At 45.5% G+C, this 19658-nt stretch overlaps 1 protein-coding gene across 7 annotated transcripts in view; it reads left to right on the forward strand.

Annotated features, from left to right (window-relative positions):
• Positions 1–18988, forward strand: part of ndrg4 (NDRG family member 4) — a 41517-nt gene extending 22529 nt beyond the window's left edge. For 5 of the 7 annotated variants that reach the window (XM_014124365.2, XM_014124367.2, XM_014124363.2 and 2 more), the window contains 13 exons: positions 2831–2951; positions 3117–3179; positions 3298–3358; positions 3652–3738; positions 3924–3980; positions 4680–4783; positions 5835–5891; positions 8148–8199; positions 10834–10881; positions 11057–11092; positions 11543–11594; positions 11930–11968; positions 14816–18988. In XM_014124365.2, coding sequence (XP_013979840.1) covers positions 2831–2951; positions 3117–3179; positions 3298–3358; positions 3652–3738; positions 3924–3980; positions 4680–4783; positions 5835–5891; positions 8148–8199; positions 10834–10881; positions 11057–11092; positions 11543–11594; positions 11930–11968; positions 14816–14964 — 926 coding nt within the window. In that variant the 3' untranslated portion in view covers positions 14965–18988. The remainder of the gene's footprint in view (positions 1–2830; positions 2952–3116; positions 3180–3297; positions 3359–3651; positions 3739–3923; positions 3981–4679; positions 4784–5834; positions 5892–8147; positions 8200–10833; positions 10882–11056; positions 11093–11542; positions 11595–11929; positions 11969–14815) is intronic. The other 2 variants (XM_014124364.2, XM_014124369.2) reach the window with 1 other exon arrangement.
• Positions 18989–19658: the final 670 nt, after the last annotated feature.

Consider the following 19658-nt stretch of genomic DNA (forward strand, 5'->3'; position numbering starts at 1 on the left):
ACTTTGTAGCGCCACCTTTTGCTGTGATTACAGCTGTAAGTCGCTTGGGGTATGTCTCTATCAGTTTTGCACATCGAGAGACCGACATTTTTGCCCATTCCTCCTTGCAAAACAGCTCGAGCTCAGTGAGGTTGGATGGAGAGCGTTTGTGAACAGCAGTTTTCAGTTCTTTCCACAGATTCTCGATTGGATTCAGGTCTGGACTTTGACTTGGCCATTCTAACACCTGGATATGTTTATTTGTGAACCATTCCATTGTAGATTTTGCTTTATGTTTTGGATCATTGTCTTGTTGGAAGACAAATCTCCGTCCCAGTCTCAGGTCTTTTGCAGACTCCATCAGGTTTTCTTCCAGAATGGTCCTGTATTTAGCTCCATCCATCTTCCCATCAATTTTAACCATCTTCCCTGCCCCTACTGAAGAAAAGCAGGCCCAAAGCATGATGCTGCCACCACGTTTGACAGTGGGGATGGTGTGTTCAGGGTGATGAGCTGTGTTGCTTTTACGCCAAACATAACGTTTTGCATTGTTGCCAAAAAGTTTGATTTTGGTTTCATCTGACCAGAGCACCTTCTTCCACATGTTTGGTGTGTCTCCCAGGTGGCTAGTGGCAAACTTTAAACGACACATTTTATGGATATCTTTAAGAAATGTCTTTCTTCTTGCCACTCTTCCATAAAGGCCAGATTTGTGCAGTATACGACTGATTGTTGTCCTATGGACAGAGTCTCCCACCTCAGCAGTAGATCTCTGCAGTTCATCCAGAGTGATCATGGGCCTCTTGGCTGCATCTCTGATCAGTCTTCTCCTTGTATGAGCTGAAAGATTAGAGGGACGGCCGGGTCTTCGTAGATTTGCAGTGGTCTGATACTCCTTCCATTTCAATATTAACGCTTGCACAGTGCTCCTTGGGATGTTTAAAGCTTGGGAAATCTTTTTGTATCCAAATCCGGCTTTAAACTTCTCCACAACAGTATCTCGGACCTGCCTGGTGTGTTCCTTGTTCTTCATGATGCTCTCTGCGCTTTAAACGGACCTCTGAGACTATCACAGAGCAGGTGCATTTATACGGAGACTTGATTACACACAGGTGGATTCTATTTATCATCATTGGTCATTTAGGTCAACATTGGATCATTCAGAGCCTCACTGAACTTCTGGAGAGAGTTTGCTGCACTGAAAGTAAAGGGGCTGAATAATTTTGCACGCCCAATTTTTCAGTTTTTTATTTGTTAAAAAAGTTTGAAATATCCAATAAATTTCGTTCCACTTCATAATTGTGTCCCACTTGTTGTTGATTCTTCACAAAAAATTACAGTTTTATATCTTTATGTTTGAAGCCTGAAATGTGGCAAAAGGTCAAAGTTCAAGGGGGCCGAATACTTTCGCAAGGCACTGTACATTACCAGTAGCTGTCTGAAATAGGATCAAGTGTGCCCATTGAAGTTCCAGATACAAGCTGCATTCCACGAGATAGCACTGTCTGTCAGTGGTCAGTCATTAAAGGACTGGGTAATGAAAGAATGGCTGGAGAGAGAAAAAAAAGAGGGAGAGTGAGAAATGTAGGTCAGAAAAACATCCCTATCATACAAGTGGGGTGGTGTTGGGGGAGGGGTCAGCACTGAGGCACTGTAGATCAGCTGCTCCACTGCATGCCTGCCTCCCTCTGCATGCCTGCCTCCCACTGCATGCCTGCCTCCCTCTGCATGCCTGCCTCCCTCTGCATGCCTGCCTCCCACTGCATGCCTGCCTCCCACTGCATGCCTGCCTCCCTCTGCATGCCTGCCTTCCACTGCATGCCTGCCTCCCACGGCATGCCTGCCTCCCACTGCCTGCCTGCCTCCCACTGCCTGCCTGCCTCCCACTGCATGCCTGCCTCCCTCTACATGCCTGCCTCCCACTGCATGCCTGCCTCCCTCTGCATGCCTGCCTCCCACTGCATGCCTGCCTCCCACTGCATGCCTGCCTCCCACTGCATGCCTGCCTCCCTCTGCAGCCACAGCTGGGGGTATTAGTATGCACTGCCAGTAACCACAGCCTGACTCAGTCAACACAGCTACAGGATGGAGAGAGAAAGCGAGCGAGAGATGGAGGGAGAGGAATGAGACTAAATAGAGGAGACACTGGCCTGTATGTGGTTGTGCTGCTCCTGTGTTGTGACCTTGTGCTGGGGAGGAGATGTGAGGTGAAGGAAGGGAGACAATTAATAATAATGGTCTTCTATGGCTGACTGATGTGGGCGAATCAGAATCACCTCTCTGCCTCTGTGTGATGCCCAGTCCTGTAAATCACAGCACAGAACACATCCGTTTCATTGTTGTCTAAAAGAACACCTGGAGCATTTCAGCTTTTTCATTTCCGTCCGGTTCCAGGTTAATTAACCTGCTTAATGACGTTTGTTGGTGTTTGATGAGATGGAACAAACACCTCAGTGTTCTCTATCACCTTGTCATCTCCATGTTGTTGTCTGAGTCACCACAAACCGAAGAGAAGCAGGACAACAGCGGCGGTGGGAGGGGGAAACAGAGTTGTTTATCAGAGTTGTTGTTGAAGGTTTTAAGAGGTGAGGTATATAGGGTGTCATTGCTGGTCTGTAAAACAGAGAGAGGGGTGGCACTTCAGTTAACCTATAACCTCAGTTAAAATGCAGTATATCAAACTAGATAGTTTTTTCTTTACTCTGACTCAAGCACCCAGATGATAATGGAATGACTCCCAGTAAAACCTCAGGTCATTTCCCCATTCTCATTTCCCCTGCTGACAAGGTGCTCTCCGCTTAATGCATGTTTAACGTTTCCCTCTCTGTCTCTCTCTGTCTGCCCTGCACAGACAAGTTGTGCTTCAACAGCTTCTTCCACAACGAGGACATGCAGGAGATCACCAAGCACTTTGTGGTGTGTCATGTGGATGCTCCTGGACAGCAGATTGGAGCCTCTCAGATGCCACAGGGGTATATAACACCTAAACACACGTGCATGTCTATACACACGTATCCCTATCCATGCACCTCTGGTTTTGTCTTGTATTGACTGGAGTGTGCAGACAGACAGATAGACAGGGTGTCTCTTTGCCACGTGACTGTTTAACTAAAGATCTCCAACTCACCTCTCCACAGGTACCAGTACCCCACCATGGACCAGCTGGCAGGCATGCTGCCCAGTGTAGTGCAGCACTTTGGGTGAGTGGGCCTCCCCTTCCTCTCTCTCCTACTAAACAGTACATACATTATCCATATTGTTCAACTTTGAATGCATTAATGAACCTGTAAAGTAATTCAAACCATTCTCATTTGACAGATTCAAGAGCATTGTGGGCATTGGAGTTGGGGCTGGCGCCTACATCCTGGCCAAATTTGCTGTAAGTCATACCCGGTTATTGTTCTTTGCTTCTCCACGTATTTCATATTTTGGGGCCTAATAATGATGCCAGGTGTATCTACCACAGGAGGTTGGTGGCACCTTAATTGGGGAGGACGAGCTCATGATAATGGCTCAAGTGGATTTAGTGGAACGGTATCAAGACATGGTTTCCAGGTGTTTGATGCCATTCCATTCGCTCCGTTCCGGACATTATTATGATCCATCCTTCCCTCAGCAGCCTCCTGTGGTATCTATCTAACATAAGACAGCCTTGCTCTGCTCTGTCCTCAGCTGATCTTCCCTGATCTGGTGGAGGGCCTGGTGCTGCTCAACATCGACCCCAACGGGAAGGGCTGGATCGACTGGGCCACCGGCAAGGTAGCAGACACTGCACCTCTGTGGCAAACACATAAACAGAGTTACCTTTTAAAGCTTATTCCAACTATCAAAATGGCTGCTGTACTTGCAATTGGTGCAAGGTAATAATATATATCTCTCTTTCCTCGTCTCTCTCTTTCTCTCTCTCCTCCTCCTTTCTCTCTCTCCTCCTCCTTCCTCTCCAGCTGTCTGGGCTCACCAGTGCTCTTCCAGACACAGTCCTGCCCCACCTCTTTAGCCAGGTGAGTTCTCACTCCAGATATGTGTGGTAATCAAACCATTATCCACGTACCTACAATAGTTTGTGGCAATACATAGGACTACACACCAAAATAACAACACTAGACTGCAGGCTTTGGACTACACACCAAAATAACAACAACACTAGACTGCAGGCTTTGGACTACACACCATAATAACAACAACACTAGACTGCAGGCTTTGGACTACACACCATAATAACAACAACACTAGACTGGAGGCTTTGGACTACACACCATAATAACAACAACACTAGACTGCAGGCTTTGGACTACACACCATAATAACAACAACACTAGACTGCAGGCTTTGGACTACACACCATAATAACAACAACACTAGACTGCAGGCTTTGGACTACACACCATAATAACAACAACACTAGACTGCAGGCTTTGGACTACACACCATAATAACAACAACACTAGACTGGAGGCTTTGAACTACACACCATAATAACAACAACACTAGACTGCAGGCTTTGGACTACACACCATAATAACAACAACACTAGACTGGAGGCTTTGGACGACACACCATAATAACAACAACACTAGACTGCAGGCTTTGGACTACACACCATAATAACAACAACACTAGACTGCAGACTGTGTTATGTTAATAACCTTCAGAGACACCAGTCTCTCAGTCTACCTGTGTTATTGTGGATGGTTGTACAGGAGGAGCTGATGAACAACACAGAGCTGGTCCAGAGTTATCGTCAACAGATCAACAACACCATCAACCAGGTCAACCTGCAGCTCTTCTGGAACATGTACAACAGGTAACACACACACCTACTGTCTACAGACACACACACACCTAGTGTCTACAGACACACACACACCTAGTGTCTACAGACACACACACCTAGTGTCTACAGAACACACACACACCTAGTGTCTACAGACACACACACACCTAGTGTCTACAGACACACACACACCTAGTGTCTACAGACACACACACCTAGTGTCTACAGACACACACACACACCTAGTGTCTACAGACACACACACAAACCTAGTGTCTACAGACACACACACACACCTAGTGTCTACACACACACACACACCTAGTGTCTACACACACACACACACACACCTAGTGTCTACAGACACACACACACCTAGTGTCTACAGACACACACACACCTAGTGTCTACACACACACACACACACACACACACACACACACTTAGTGTCTAACACACACACACACACACACACACACACACACACACACACACACACACACACACACACACACACACACACACACACACACACACACCTAGTGTCTACAGACACACACACACACCTAGTGTCTACAGACACACACACACCCCTATCAATCAGTTAAATGTATTTATAAAGCCCTTCTTACATCAGCTGATATCACAAAGTGCTGTACAGAAACCCAGCCTAAAACCCCAAACAGCAAGCAATGCAGGTGTAGAAGCACGGTGGCTAGGAAAAACTCCCTAGAAAGGCCAGAACATAGGAAGAAACCTAGAGAGGAACCAGGCTATGAGGGGTGGCCAGTCCTCTTCTGGCTATGCCGGGTGTGTAGTGTAGTGTGTACAGACATACACACCACACACACCTAGTATGTACAGACACACACACACACCTGCAAACTGTGTGTGTGTGTGTGTGTGTGTGTGTGTGTGTGTGTGTGTGTGTGTGTGTGTGTGTGTGTGTGTGTGTGTGTGTGTGTGTGTGTGTGTGTGTGTGTGTGTGTGTGTGTGTGTGTGTGTGTGTGGCAGATGGTGAGAGCACTATATTCTTTGAGAGAATGTAAGCAGTGTGTCTCAGTTCTCCTCTCCCTCTCAGCCGTAGGGATCTGGAGATGAACCGCTCTGGGACCATCATCAATGCCAAGACCCTGAAGTGAGTCTCTCTCTACACTACTAGAATATTGTCCTTTGGTTCTTCATGGCATTGTCTAATTAAGCAATAGGGCACGAGGGGTGTGGTGTATGGCCAATATACCATGGCTTAGGGCTGTTCTAAAGCACAACGCAAGACGGAGTGCCTGGATACAGCCCTTAACCATGCTATATCACATATTAGGACGAGCAATGTCGGAGTGGCATTGACTAAACTACAGTAGAATAGAATACAGTATATGCATATGAGATGAGTAAAGCGGTATGTAAACATTATAAAAGTGACTATTGTTCCATTATTAAAGTGGCCAGTGATTCCATGTCTATGTATATGGGGCAGGGTTGAGTAACTGGGTGGTAGCTGGCTAGTGATGGCTATTTAACAGTCAAATGGCCTTGAGATAGAAGCTGTTTTTCAGTCTCTCGGTCCCCGCTTTGCATTGGCGAAAATCTGATATCAACTTTGGAGGGGACAATTACATGAAATTTTCTCAAGAGCAATTCCTGAGGGGGACACCAAAAGTAATGCTGTTACACATAGCCTACATTGTAATATGGTAAATGTATATTGAGGAACCAAAGAAATAAGGTGTTTGCCGTACTCCTAACTACCGGTACCCAAAACTACACAACTAATCACAACAGCAATACCATTGCCTTTAACAAATCTTAGTTCAGTCACCAGTTTAAGTTGAGAGTGGGGGTATCCATGGCATTTTCCAATTATGTTCCTATTTTACAAGTTTAAAAAAATGAGAACCTTTCATAATGTTGCCAAACAAAGACTCAACAAACTTACCTGAGACTCCCTGTGTCTGCCAGTCTGTCCCTGCATATCTGTCCCCAACTCTGCTGTCTGTGTGCCATCTGTTGCCTGCTCTGCCTAATGACATCATTGTGAAACATTTCCATTAGAATTTAATTTCTTTCTTATGAACATTTTATCAACTAGTCTTTGAGATATTAGGCTACTAAGGTTCTTACTATGCGTTTTGGTGTATTGAAAAATACTCTGATGTCCGTCTTTTATTTTTCTGCCATTTTTCTACCTGGCTGGCTGGCTACACAAACAGTGTGTAGGTTATTTACAGTAGGAGATGGGCTTCTATCATCTTATCTTTTATCATTCTATTTGGGCTTTGATCTAAAAGGTAGCTAGCAAATGTGAAACGGATTAAAATGACAAGAGTTGACAGCTGTATGAGTTCACCATCTACACAACATATGCTGCAACCTTTTGTAATTTTAATAGTTTGTTTCATATTGGCTGGCTTCCAACAATAGCTGAATTTGCAAAGCTAGTGAGCACCAATTCAGTTTCAGTGGTGTTTGCTATAATCTTTGCTACCCGGGTTAAATAAAGGTGAAATAAAATAAATAAATAAATAAAAGTTCACTTGCGACAATTTAGCTTTTGCAACGAGACCATTAAATATATTTAAGAGAATGGTAGAATTTGTAGTTTTCTGTTCAGTTTGTATTTCAGTTTATCGCTAACCTTATCACAGGGACTTTGAAGCACTAACTTACATCATCTGCATGCTGATTCCATCTTTGACGATGCCACCTAAATGGAATAGGTACTAGCTAGCTTAATAGTTAATATTTGCGCGCTAGCTCTGCATATTCAGCTAGTGTGTGTGCGCGATTGACTGGATTAACCTCACGGCAGTTACGTAGCAAACTAAGGAACTGGCAGTGGATCAAACCATTGTGAGGCAAAGGGTGGGGGGGTTGCAATCTTTTGAAACTTAAAAACGCGCTATTAAGTGTCTATAATCAGCACAATTGCTTTCATTGCGTATTATTAATATTATTTAAATTACATAGTTATGTTTCAGTGATATATTGGGGGGGACAAATCATATTTTTCCCAGGATGGGGGGGTCGTGTCCCCCCCGTCCCCCCCGGGATTTCCGCCCCTGCCGCTTTGATGCACCTGTACTGACCTCGCCTTCTGGATGATAGCAGGTGAACAGGCCGTGGCTCGGGTGGTTGATGTCCTTGAGGTTGGTGTAGGTGTCCTGCCCATATACCACAAACCCCCGACGTGCCTTATTGCTATTATAAACTGGTTACCAACGTAATTAGAAGGAAAGAATTTTGTGTCATACCCGTGATATATCAGCATTCAGGGCTCGGTCCACCTGGTTTATAGTAGTGTTTACGCACCTTTAACATTCATAACAGGTTACTGAAATTAGCCATATTTGTGTATGTGTTTGTGTTGTTGCTGATCTGTGCTCTGTGTTTCTAGGTGCCCTGTCATGCTGGTTGTTGGTGACAACGCTCCAGCTGAGGAGGGAGTGGTGAGTCCTTTTCCTTCTGTTATTCCACTCCTTTTCTCTCATCAACACCCTCTCTCCATTTCAATCTCTTCCTCCTCTACCTCCCTTCCTCCCTGCCTCAACTCCCTTCCTCCCTGCCTCACCTCCCTACTTCCCTGCCTCACCTCCCTTTCTCCCTGCCTCACCTCCCTGCCTCACCTCCCTTCCTTCCTGCCTCAACTCCCTACTTCCCTGCCTCACTTTTCTTCCTCCCTGCTTCACCTCCCTTCCTCCCTGCCTCTCCTCCCTGCCTCACCTCCCTACTTCCCTGCCTCACCTCCCTTTCTCCCTGCCTCACCTCCCTGCCTCATCTCCCTTCCTTCCTGCCTCAACTCCCTGCCTCAGCTCCCTTTCTCCCTGCCTCACCACCCTGCCTCAACTCCCTACTTCCCTGCCTCACCTTTCTTTCTCCCTGCTTCACCGCCTTTCCTCCCTGCCTCACCTCCCTGCATCACCTCCCTTCCTCCCTGCCTCACCTCCCTTCCTCCCTACCTCACCTCCCTGCTTCACCTCCCTACTTCCCTGCCTCACCTCCCTGCCTCACCTCCCTACTTCCCTGCCTCACCTCCCTTCCTTCCTGTCTCACCTCCCTGCCTCACTCCCTTCCTCCCTGCCTCACGTCCCTTCCTCCCTGCCTCACCTCCCTTCCTCCCTGCCTCACCTCCCTACTTCCCTGCCTTACCTCCCTTCCTCCCTGCCTCACCTCCCTTCCTCCCTGCCTCACCTCCCTTCCTCCCTGGCTCACCTCCCTACTTCCCTGCCTCACCTCCCTACTTCCCTGCCTCACCTCCCTTCTTCCCTGCCTCACCTCCCTTCCTCCCTGGCTCACCTGCCTACTTCCCTGCCTCACCTCCCTACTTCCCTGCCTCACCTCCCTTCCTCCCTGCCTCACCTCCCTTCCTCACCTCCCTACTTCCCTCTGTTGTGACTCTGTGCAGTACTTGGCATGCTGAAAGGTATGTTTGCCCTCATTGAGAGAAACAGAAGAAGGTTAGTCAGAAGAAGCTCAGCTCTCTGTCTCTCTCTCTAGGCACCCCTTTCTGGGGACGGCTGAGTCAACTGTGTGTGTCTCACTGCCTATCCAAGGCCCATATGTATCTCTCTCTCTCTCTCTCTCTCTCTCTCTGCTCCAGTCTCTGGGTTTCCACATGCTCTTATGGGCCAGATATTTCTATCTGTGTGTCTTTCTGTACTGTTAATCTGCTAGACTTTCAGGAGGTCAAGGCTTAATCACATCCCTCTGTAAATGTAGGATGATAGGAGGAGGGGATGGACAGGGGAGGAGTAAAATGAGAGGTTATACATCCTTTTTAGAGAGAGAGAGATGAAAACATAGATGAAAAACAGAGATATGACAGATGGAGGTCACGTTAATATTTATTGCTATGTAATGTGTCTGCCAGCACACATCTGTACACACCCCGTGTGCTGGAATGACTCATCACTGCAGCAGACTTCAGTAGCTGGGTCCACCCTCTCCCCCAGCTCCCTCCAAGCCTCTCTTCTGTCTTTCATTCACAACATCTATGTCTCTACAATCCTATTGATTCTAGGCAGAGTTGCAAAGAAAAAGAGATATCTCAGACTGGCCAATAAAAAGAAAAGATTAAGATGGGCAAAAAGAACACAGAGGAACTGCCTAGAAGGCCAGCATCCCGGAGTCGCCTCTTCACTGTTGACGTTGAGACTGGTGTTTTGCGGGTACTATTTAATGAAGCTGCCAGTTGAGGACTTGTGAGGCGTCTGTTTCTCAAACTAGACACTCTTATGTACTTGTACTCTTGCTCAGGTGTGCACCGGGGCCTCCCATTCCTCTTTCTGGTTAGAGCCAGTTTGCGCTGTTCTGTGAAGGGAGTAGCACACAGCGTTGAACGAGATACATTTACATTTATACATTTTAGTCATTTAGCAGACGCTCTTATCCAGAGCAACTTACAGTAGTGAATGCATACATTTCATTTCATGCATTTGTTTTTTTTGTACTGGCCCCCCGTGGGAATCGAATCCACAACCCTGGCGTTGCACACACCATGCTGGCGTTGCAAACACCATGCTCTACCAACTGAGCCACAGGGAAGTTTCTTGGCAATTTCTCGCATGGAATAGCCTTGATTTCTCAGAACAAGAATAGACTGATGAGTTTCAGAAGAAAGTTATTTGTTTCTGGACATTTTGAACCTGTAATTGAACCCACAAATGCTGATGCTCCAGATACTCAACTAGTCTGAAGAATGCCAGTTTTATTGCTTCTTTAACCAGAACAACCGTTTTTAGCTGTGCTAACATATTTGCAAAAGGGTTTTCTAATGATCAATTAGCCTTTTAAAATGATAAACTTGGATTAGCAAACACAACGTGCCATTGGAACACAGATGGTTGCTGATAATGGGCCTCTGTACGCCTATGTAGATATTCCATAAAAAAATCGTCCGTTTCCTGCTACAATAGTCATTTACAACATTAACAATGTCTACACTGTATTTCTGATCAATTGCTTTTCTTTCAAAAACAAGGACATTTTTAAGGGACCCCAACCTTTTGAACGGTAGTGTTTATCTGAGAATATTAAATGTCCAGCGCCTTGGTCCTCTATGTAATATTTTGTTGTTCCTCAAGGTTGAATGTAATTCCAAACTTGACCCAACCAACACCACCTTCTTAAAGGTATGAATGCAAAGCATTAATTGTGGAATGTTGGTCTTTATTAGATTTTTTATCTAATTAAATAACCAAATGGAAAATAATTGTACCTTACATGTTGTACTTGTTGAAACATTTGATGTAAAAATAGAGTATTCTGTAATGACTAATGTCCCTGTTCTCCCCTGTTGTGCTTCAGATGGCTGACTCTGGTGGACTTCCTCAGCTCACACAGGTCAGAACACTGCCTTCAGATGGCCCTCTGCATCCTCTCATTCCATATTGAAATACTCCTACTATTATTTAGCCATGCCTTCCTCTGCACCACCTCCATATCCCCCTTACTCCCTTCAGTTTCTCTTCTGACGCAACTCTCAGATGACCCCTAACTTCCTGTTTAAAATACCTCTCTGACCTCTCTATATAAGGCCTCCATACAACCCTCTTCTGATGCAACTCTCAGATGACCCCTAACTTCCTCTTTAAAATACCTCTCTAACCTCTCTATATAAGGCCTCCATACACCCTCTGCTGAATCTCCACTTCCACTGCCACCATGAGTGGGTTGGCTCTATAGCACTCTCCACAGAACTCCGCAGAGGTCATTGACAGAGGTCATTGACATCATCTGGGGTCGAGTCTTAGACGTCAAGTGTCTAACCGTACTCTTCTTGTTGTTTTATAGCCTGGAAAACTGTCCGAAGCATTCAAGTACTTCCTTCAGGGGATGGGCTACAGTAAGTATCTAGAACCCGATTACAGTAATTTGTGATATATGAGTGAGTGTGTGAGACTGTGCATGTGTTTGCGGTCTCTCAGAAACTAGGCATCACTACCTTGACTGAGTTTATCTCTCCATACCTTAGAAATACAATGTTGTACAGTCTTCTCCCTTGTTTGTCTTAATCCTCTGCTTAAACACTGTCTGTACGTTGGGTTGTTCTGAATGTGTGATGGAGTCCAGTTCGGACTGTGTTGTGAAAATGTCGTTTGGTATGGTGCGATGTGATGTCTATTGCAGGGACCTGTGTTATGTTAATCTTGCCCTCTATGTTTTCCTGCCTTCGCTCAGTTGCGTATGTGAAGGATCGGAGGTTGAGTGGAGGGCCAGGTACTTCCTGTTTGCTGTTCACCTCTGACCTCCTCCTCTCTTCTTCCCCTACATGAGATGTGGAGTGATAATACTCTGATCATATATCTGCCTTTTGACTTATTATTGCATTTGATTTGTTTTGGCGTTTGATTTCTGGTCATTGGCAATCTTGACGATTTCATTAAAAAAGTTTTTTTGTTTTTTTTATGCATTTTTTCCCTCAGCCTAAGGGAAAATATGCCATTGTTACTTTTTTCCCCATCCCTGCCATTGCATTCTCTATCTTGCTCTTTGCATGGGATACAGTTAATTATGATCCAGAATTGAACTCTCACTGGCACATTGGAGTGTCCAAGTGAAGCAACTTCTTGAGGAATGTTTGCATGAAAACAAATAGGAATAGGTCTTGCCAGATTGTAAACTGAGTATTATTGCCAATAGGCCTGTTATGCAAATACAGTGCCCTCCATAATGATTGGGAGGGTGAAGCATTTTTTATTATTTTGGCTCTTTACTCTAAAAGTTTGCATTTGAAAACAAACAATGACTATGAGGTTAAGTGCAGCTTTAATTTGAAGGTATTTTCATCCATATTGGGTGAACCGTTTAGAAATTACAGCACTTCTTGTACATAGTCCCCCCATTTGATATTTGTGCATCTGTAACTTTCTCACTCGTCATTATTTACGATTCATTCAGAATTATCTGTAATCATGGTAGCATCCACATTCATGTAGAAGTGTTTAGAAACATATTCTATTCAAATTTACAATAAAAGTTACTCCAAAATGACACAATACATTATTTACCATTCATTTCTATTGGGAACAAAAATCGGAAACACAACCAAAACAAACAGCAAATGCATCCAACAAATTTCTAGAGTCACAAACTCGTAGTCATTGCGTGCTATACAGTGCCTTTGGAAAATATTCAGACCCCTTGACTTGTTCCACATTTTGTTATGTTACAGCCTTATTCTAAAATTGATTACATAGTTTTTTTCCTCATCAATCTACGCATATTACCACATAATGACAGAGCAAAAACAGGTTTTTAGAAATGTTTGCTAATTCATGAAAAATGTAAAATGGAAATATCACATATACGTAAGCATCTTTGGCAGTGATTACAGCATGGAGTCTTCTTTGGTATGACGCTACAAGCTTGGCACACCTGTATTTGTGGAGTTTCTCCCATTCTTCTCCGCAGATCCTCTCAAGCTCTGTCATGTTGGATGGGGAGAGTCACTGCACAGCTATTTTCAGGTCTCTCCAGAGATGTTCGATCGGGTTGAAGCCCGGGCTCTGTCTGGGCCACTCAAAGACATTCAGAGACTTGTCCCAAAGCCACTCCTGCGTTGTCTTGGCTGTATGCTTAGGGTCGTTGTCCTGTTGGAAGGTGAACCTTCGCTCCAGTCTGAGTTCCGGAGCGCTCTGGAGCAGGTGTTCATCAAGGATATCTCTGTACTTTGCTCTGTTCATCTTTCTCACGATCCTGACTAGTCTCCCAGTCCATGCCGCTGAAAAACATCCCCACAGCATGACATTGCCACCACCATCCTTCACCGTAGGGATGGTGCCTGGTTTCCTCCAGACGTGATGCTTGGCAATCAGGCCAAAGAGTTCAATCTTGGTTTCATCAGACCAGAGAGTCTTGTTTCTCATGGTCTGAGAGTCCTTTAGGTGCATTTTGGCAAACTCCAAGCGGGCTGTCATGTGCCTTTTACTGAGGAGTGGCTTCCATCTGGCCACTCTACCATAAAGGCCTGATTGGTGGAGTGCTGCAGAGAGTTGTCCTTCTGGAGGGTTCTTCCATCTCTACAGAGGAACTCTAGAGCTCTGTCACCTCCCTGACCAAGGCCCTTCCCCCCGATTGCTCAGTTTGGCCAGGCGGCCAGCTCTAGGAAGAGTCTTGCTGGTTCCAAACTTCTTCAATTTAAGAATGATGGAGGCCACTGTGTTCTTGGGGACCTTCAATGCTGCAGAAATGTTTTGGTACACCCAGATCTGTGCCTCGACACAATCTTGTCTCTGAGCTATAAGGACAATTCCTTCGACCTCACGGCTTGGTTTTTGCTCTGACATGCGCTGTCAACTGTGGGAAAGGGGGATACCTAGTCAATTGTCCAACTGAATGTATTCAACTGAAATGTGTCTTCCGCATTTAACCCAACCCCTCATAATGAGATAGGTGCAGGGGGCGTCCTTAATCAACATTCCCCTTCTCCTGTGCCCGTGAATCAGTGGGTTAACTGCCTTGCTCAGGGGCAGAACAACAGATTTTTACCTTGTCAGCTCGGGGATTCAATCCAGAAACCTTTGGGTTACTGGCCCAACGCTCTAACCACTAGGCTAGCTGCTGCCCCTGGATATGCACTGTCAACTCTGGGACCTTATATAGACAGGTGTTTGCCTTTCCACATCATGTCCAATCATTTGAATTTACCACAGGTGAACAATGAAGTTGTAGAAACAGCTCAAGGATGATCAATGGAAACAGGATGCACCCAAGCTCATAGCAAAGGGTCTGAATACTTGTGTAAATAAGGTATTTCTGTTTTTTATTTGTAATAAATTTGCAAAAATGTCTACAACTTGTTTTCACTTTGTCATTATGTGGTATGTGTGTCGTATATATGGGACCAAATACTTAACCTTTTGCTACATCAATACACATGTAAGTGAATTGGTCCCAATACATTTGCTCCTCTAAAATGGGGGGAGGGGACTGTCTGCCTTTATCTTTACCTTCAGACTGACCTCCCAAAATTGTACCTTCCCCTATTTCATTCTGTCTTATTTATTTCGCTCTCTTTCTCTCTCTGTCTCCCTCTCTCTTTTTCTCTGTCTGTCTCTCTCTTAGTGCCCTCTGCCAGTATGACCCGTCTGGCACGCTCCCGGACGGCCTCACTGACCAGTGGCAGCTCCATTGAGACTTCTCGTATCCGGGGTTTTACACACACTGACAGCAACGAGGGCCAGGTCAGCCACACCATGGAGGTGTCCTGCTGAACCCTCAAACACACACGTAGATAAACAGACAGACAGAATGACGTTGGTTGGAGAGAGATGAGTTTCTACTTTGAGATTGTTAGTGCAGGATGTTCTCTCTATCTCTATTTGTCTTTGTCCTAGTATTATCTTTCCCAAAGTTCCTCAGTATTTGACAACTTTTGCCACCCCCTCCCCTCACTGTAAAATGACACCAATGTATTACTCTCCCCCTTAAACTTAAGAAACAGTTTTGGTTTTCTTGAATTGTCGTTTGTTTTGCTCAGTGTCTCCTCCCCCTTCATTTTCTCCTGCTCCCCCAGCCCTCCTCCACTCAGACCCATAGCCTCATCTGCCCCCTCCTCCACTCAGACCCATAGCCTCATCTGCCCCCTCCTCCACTCAGACCCATAGCCTCATCTGCCCCCTCCTCCACTCAGACCCTTAGCCTCATCTGCCCCCTCCTCCACTCAGACCCATAGCCTCATCTGCCCCTTCCTCCACTCAGACCCATAGCCTCATCTGCCCCCTCCTCCACTCAGACCCATAGCCTCATCTGCCCCCTCCTCCACTCAGACCCATAGCCTCAAATGCCCCCTACCTCCACTCAGACCCATAGGCTCATCTGTCCCCTCGTCCACTCAGACCCATAGCCTCATCTGCCCCTTCCTCCACTCAGACCCATAGCCTCATCTGCCCCCTCCTCCACTCAGACCCATAGCCTCATCTGCCCCCTCCTCCACTCAGACCCATAGCCTCAAATGGCCCCTAACTCCACTCAGACCCATAGGCTCATCTGTCCCCTCGTCCACTCAGACCCATAGCCTCATCTGCCCCCTCCTCCACTCAGACCCTTAGCCTCATCTGCCCCCTCCTCCACTCAGACCCATAGCCTCATCTGCCCCTTCCTCCACTCAGACCCATAGCCTCATCTGCCCCCTCCTCCACTCAGACCCATAGCCTCATCTGCCCCCTCCTCCACTCAGACCCATAGCCTCATCTGCCCCTTACTCCACTCAGACCCATAGCCTCATCTGTCCCCTCGTCCACTCAGACCCATAGCCTCATCTGCCCCCTCCTCCACTCAGACCCATAGCCTCAATGCCTAACCACTCAGACCATAGCCTCATCTGTCCCCTCCTCCACTCAGACCCATAGCCTCATCTGCCCCCTCCTCCACTCAGACCCATAACCTCATCTGCCCCCTCCTCCACTCAGACCCATAGCCTCATCTGCCCCCTCCCACGCTTGCCTGCCAACAGTTTCTGTGAGGTGGTCAATGATGGTAGTTAAGTGGGTTGTGGTCAGTGAGGATGGTTGGTCACTGGGGAGAAGACATACAGGACATTATGTATTAGGTTGCTCTATTCTTGCTCTTTCTCTGGGAAGTTCAAGATTTGACAGAAAGCAGCACACAGCCTTATATTTCAGAGGGGTTTTATATCACACTGTGGAGGATGTGTCTGTGTGACAGCTCCTAGAGCAGTATTCCCACTCCACATCCCACGCATGGCGTTTTCCCATTGATGGTCATACAGAAGCATAAATACATGTAGTGTGATTCTATACCCATGTAGCCCATGTGATTCCACTCACCTGCATTGGTAGGAGCATCCACCCTATAGGTAGTGTGACCACGGTCATTTCCAGATCCCTACAATGACAATCACACCTTGACCCAAACCAGACCTAGGAGCTGAGGCAGAACCTGTTACATCTGAGATGTTCTTCTCTCAGGTCAGATATACCAAATCTACACACACACACACTAACCTAGGACGTCTTGGCTCTGTAAGGGGACCGATTGAAATGATACCGGCACAAAACACACACAAGCGCATGCATGCACAAACTTACGCACACACCCAAACACTGTCAATGTGTCACAGTAAATGTGTTTTCACAAAACAAATGTTAATGTATTTACATACCCATGCCCATGCATAGCTCACATAGAGAAACAACATCCTAACATCCCACAGAACTCTTTTTCCCCCATGATATTGCGCTGAAACACTGGTCGTTGTTTATGGAGAGGAGTGTGCTGCTAGCTGCTGTGATGGACTACCCATTGAGTTAAGGAGGAACTGTTGTCCCTGACAATTTGCACAGTAATGTATTTCTACATTCTATTTGCATTCCTTATTCTTAGTAAAAACATCTCCCTATTCTCTATTTGAATGTCAATATCTGCATCCCCGACAAGGGTGAGGTGGGATAACTACTACTGCAGGGTGATTCCTGGGACTGTCTGTAAGGGACAGGACTTTTTTGGAGCCCGTTGCTCAAAGCTAGGAATGTAGGGAAATCCCACCCCCAACCACAAGATACCCTGCCCCTTACAGATACATCCAGTCGCCCCAAAAGGGCTATCAGCTGAGGTCACTTTTCAGTTCATAGTGTTGCCTAGCAACAGTGCACCAACGTGCAACGGTCCCCAAGGGGTACACAGCAAAGATTTTAGGACAGGGAGATTAATTCATGAATGACTTCTGACAAAGAGTGAGGGAAAGGGAGAGATTATGTCTTGATGAATAAGAGGAACTTTCATTTGTAAAGATGGAAAGAGTGTGAGAGAGTTGGATCTACAAAATGTCTTGATAGGGGGACAATAAGGGGGGGATAATAGGGGGGAATAATACATGTAAAGAGGGTATGAGTGGGGCTTCTGGGAGAGGATATTGGGTCAGGTCAACAAACACTCCCTTATACTCCTCCAATCTGTTTGCATGCACCTTAATGTGTGATATTCAAGGCTGTGCTCATGCATTTTCTCTCCGTAAGACTACTGTTGCTGTCAACTCTGAGCAGGCCTGATTTTGACCCCTCCCTCATTCTCATGCATAGTGCCTGGTGGCCCCTGAATGTAATTGGTCATATTGAAGTGCTGTACAGTATTGTCCAAGTGCCCCCTTTCACCCACCCACCATCATTACCCACTAGTGCTTGTAGCTGCTTTCCTCCCTACCCTAACACCTACCCTACATTGTACCCTAACTCCTACATTGTACCCTAAATCCTACCCTATGTCCTACCCTAACTACTACCCTACACTGTACCCTAACTCCTTCCCTACCCTAATTCCTACCCTAACTTCTACCCTACACTGTACCCTAACTCCTACCCTACCCTAACTCTACACTAACTACTACCCTACTTTGTACCCTAACTCCTACCCTAACTACTACCCTACACTGTACCCTAACTCCTACGCTACCCTAATTCCTACCCTAACTACTACCCTACATTGTACCCTAACTCCTACCCTAACTCCTACCCTACATTGTACCCTAACTCCTACCCTACCATAACTCTACCCTAACTACTACCCTACTTTGTACCCTAACTCATACCCTAACTACTACCCTACACTGTACCCTACCTCCTACCCTACTCTAACTTCTACCCTAACTACTACCCTACATTGTACCCTAACTCCTACCCCACCCTAACTTCTACCCTACATTGTACCCTAACCCCTACCCTACATGGAACCTAACACCTACCCTACCATAACTCCTACCCTAACTCCTACCCTACATTGTACCCTAACTCCTACCCTAACTCCTACCCTACATTGTACCCTAACTCCTACCCTAACTCGTCCAAGAGAACCCAAGTCCTTCCAGGTCCTCCTTGCTCTGTAGATAGAGCAGTTTAACTGAAAGAGCACTCCAACACTATTGTATTGTGACAAACAGCATTTGGTTCAACTTTCCTAGAGTTCCTCTTTTTACATAACAATAGAATTAAGTTTTCTGTGGTATATTGGTTCTCGTGTATTATTATTATTATCATTATTACAGTATTATTGATTGATTTATATTGAGCAATAAGTTGTTTTTTGACTGTATGGTTTCATGGGAGTCTCCCCAACATTGTTTCTGTTCACAGAGATAGTAGGATTGACTCTTACCTGCTTAGTCATAAAATGTGTAATGTAAAGTTTAAATATATATACAGTATATATACTGTAAGCTGTCTCTGTCCATGCATTGAACATGTAAAGACAAAGAAATAAAGACTTTATGTCAGCATGGAGTCATATGTTTAATAAGTGCATTTCTTTGCAACACTGGTTTTATTGAAAAAGTCATGATTCACACATTTTTTCACTTGCTTCCACCGATGCTGGATATGTACACAACAACATACACACTGTCAAGTGAGCAATAAACACTTATTTAGATGCGACTCAAACATTATTGTTTTATATATACAGTAGTTCACCCAAAATGAACCTTGCTGTGGGGGTGACCATTTTGGCGGTGATGTTGAAGTGGCAGACAAAGTCTTTGTTGTAGCAGTTATAGTAAAAGGGCGACCCCGTATGTGATGATGTTCGGCCCCTGGATGGTGTTGGAGATGTGAATCACCACACTGCCTGGAATACTGACCCCCACAACCAGAGAGCTCAGGCTGCTATACAGTCTCACAAAGTTGAGTAGGTTTGGGGTCATGACCCCAAGAGCCATAGCTGAATATACAGTTGAAGTCAGAAGTTTACATACACCTAAACCAAATACATTTAAACTCTGTTTTTCAGAATTCCTGACATTTAATTCTAGTAAAAATTCCCTGTCTTAGGCCAGTTAGGATCACCACTTTATTTTAAGAATGTGAAATGTCAGAATAATAGTAGAGAGAATGATTTATTTCAGCTTTTATTTCTTTCATCACATTCCCAGTGGGTCAGAAGGTTACATACACTCAAT

This window comes from Salmo salar, chromosome ssa10 (assembly GCF_905237065.1).
Source record: "Salmo salar chromosome ssa10, Ssal_v3.1, whole genome shotgun sequence".
NCBI classification, from domain to species: domain Eukaryota; kingdom Metazoa; phylum Chordata; class Actinopteri; order Salmoniformes; family Salmonidae; genus Salmo; species Salmo salar.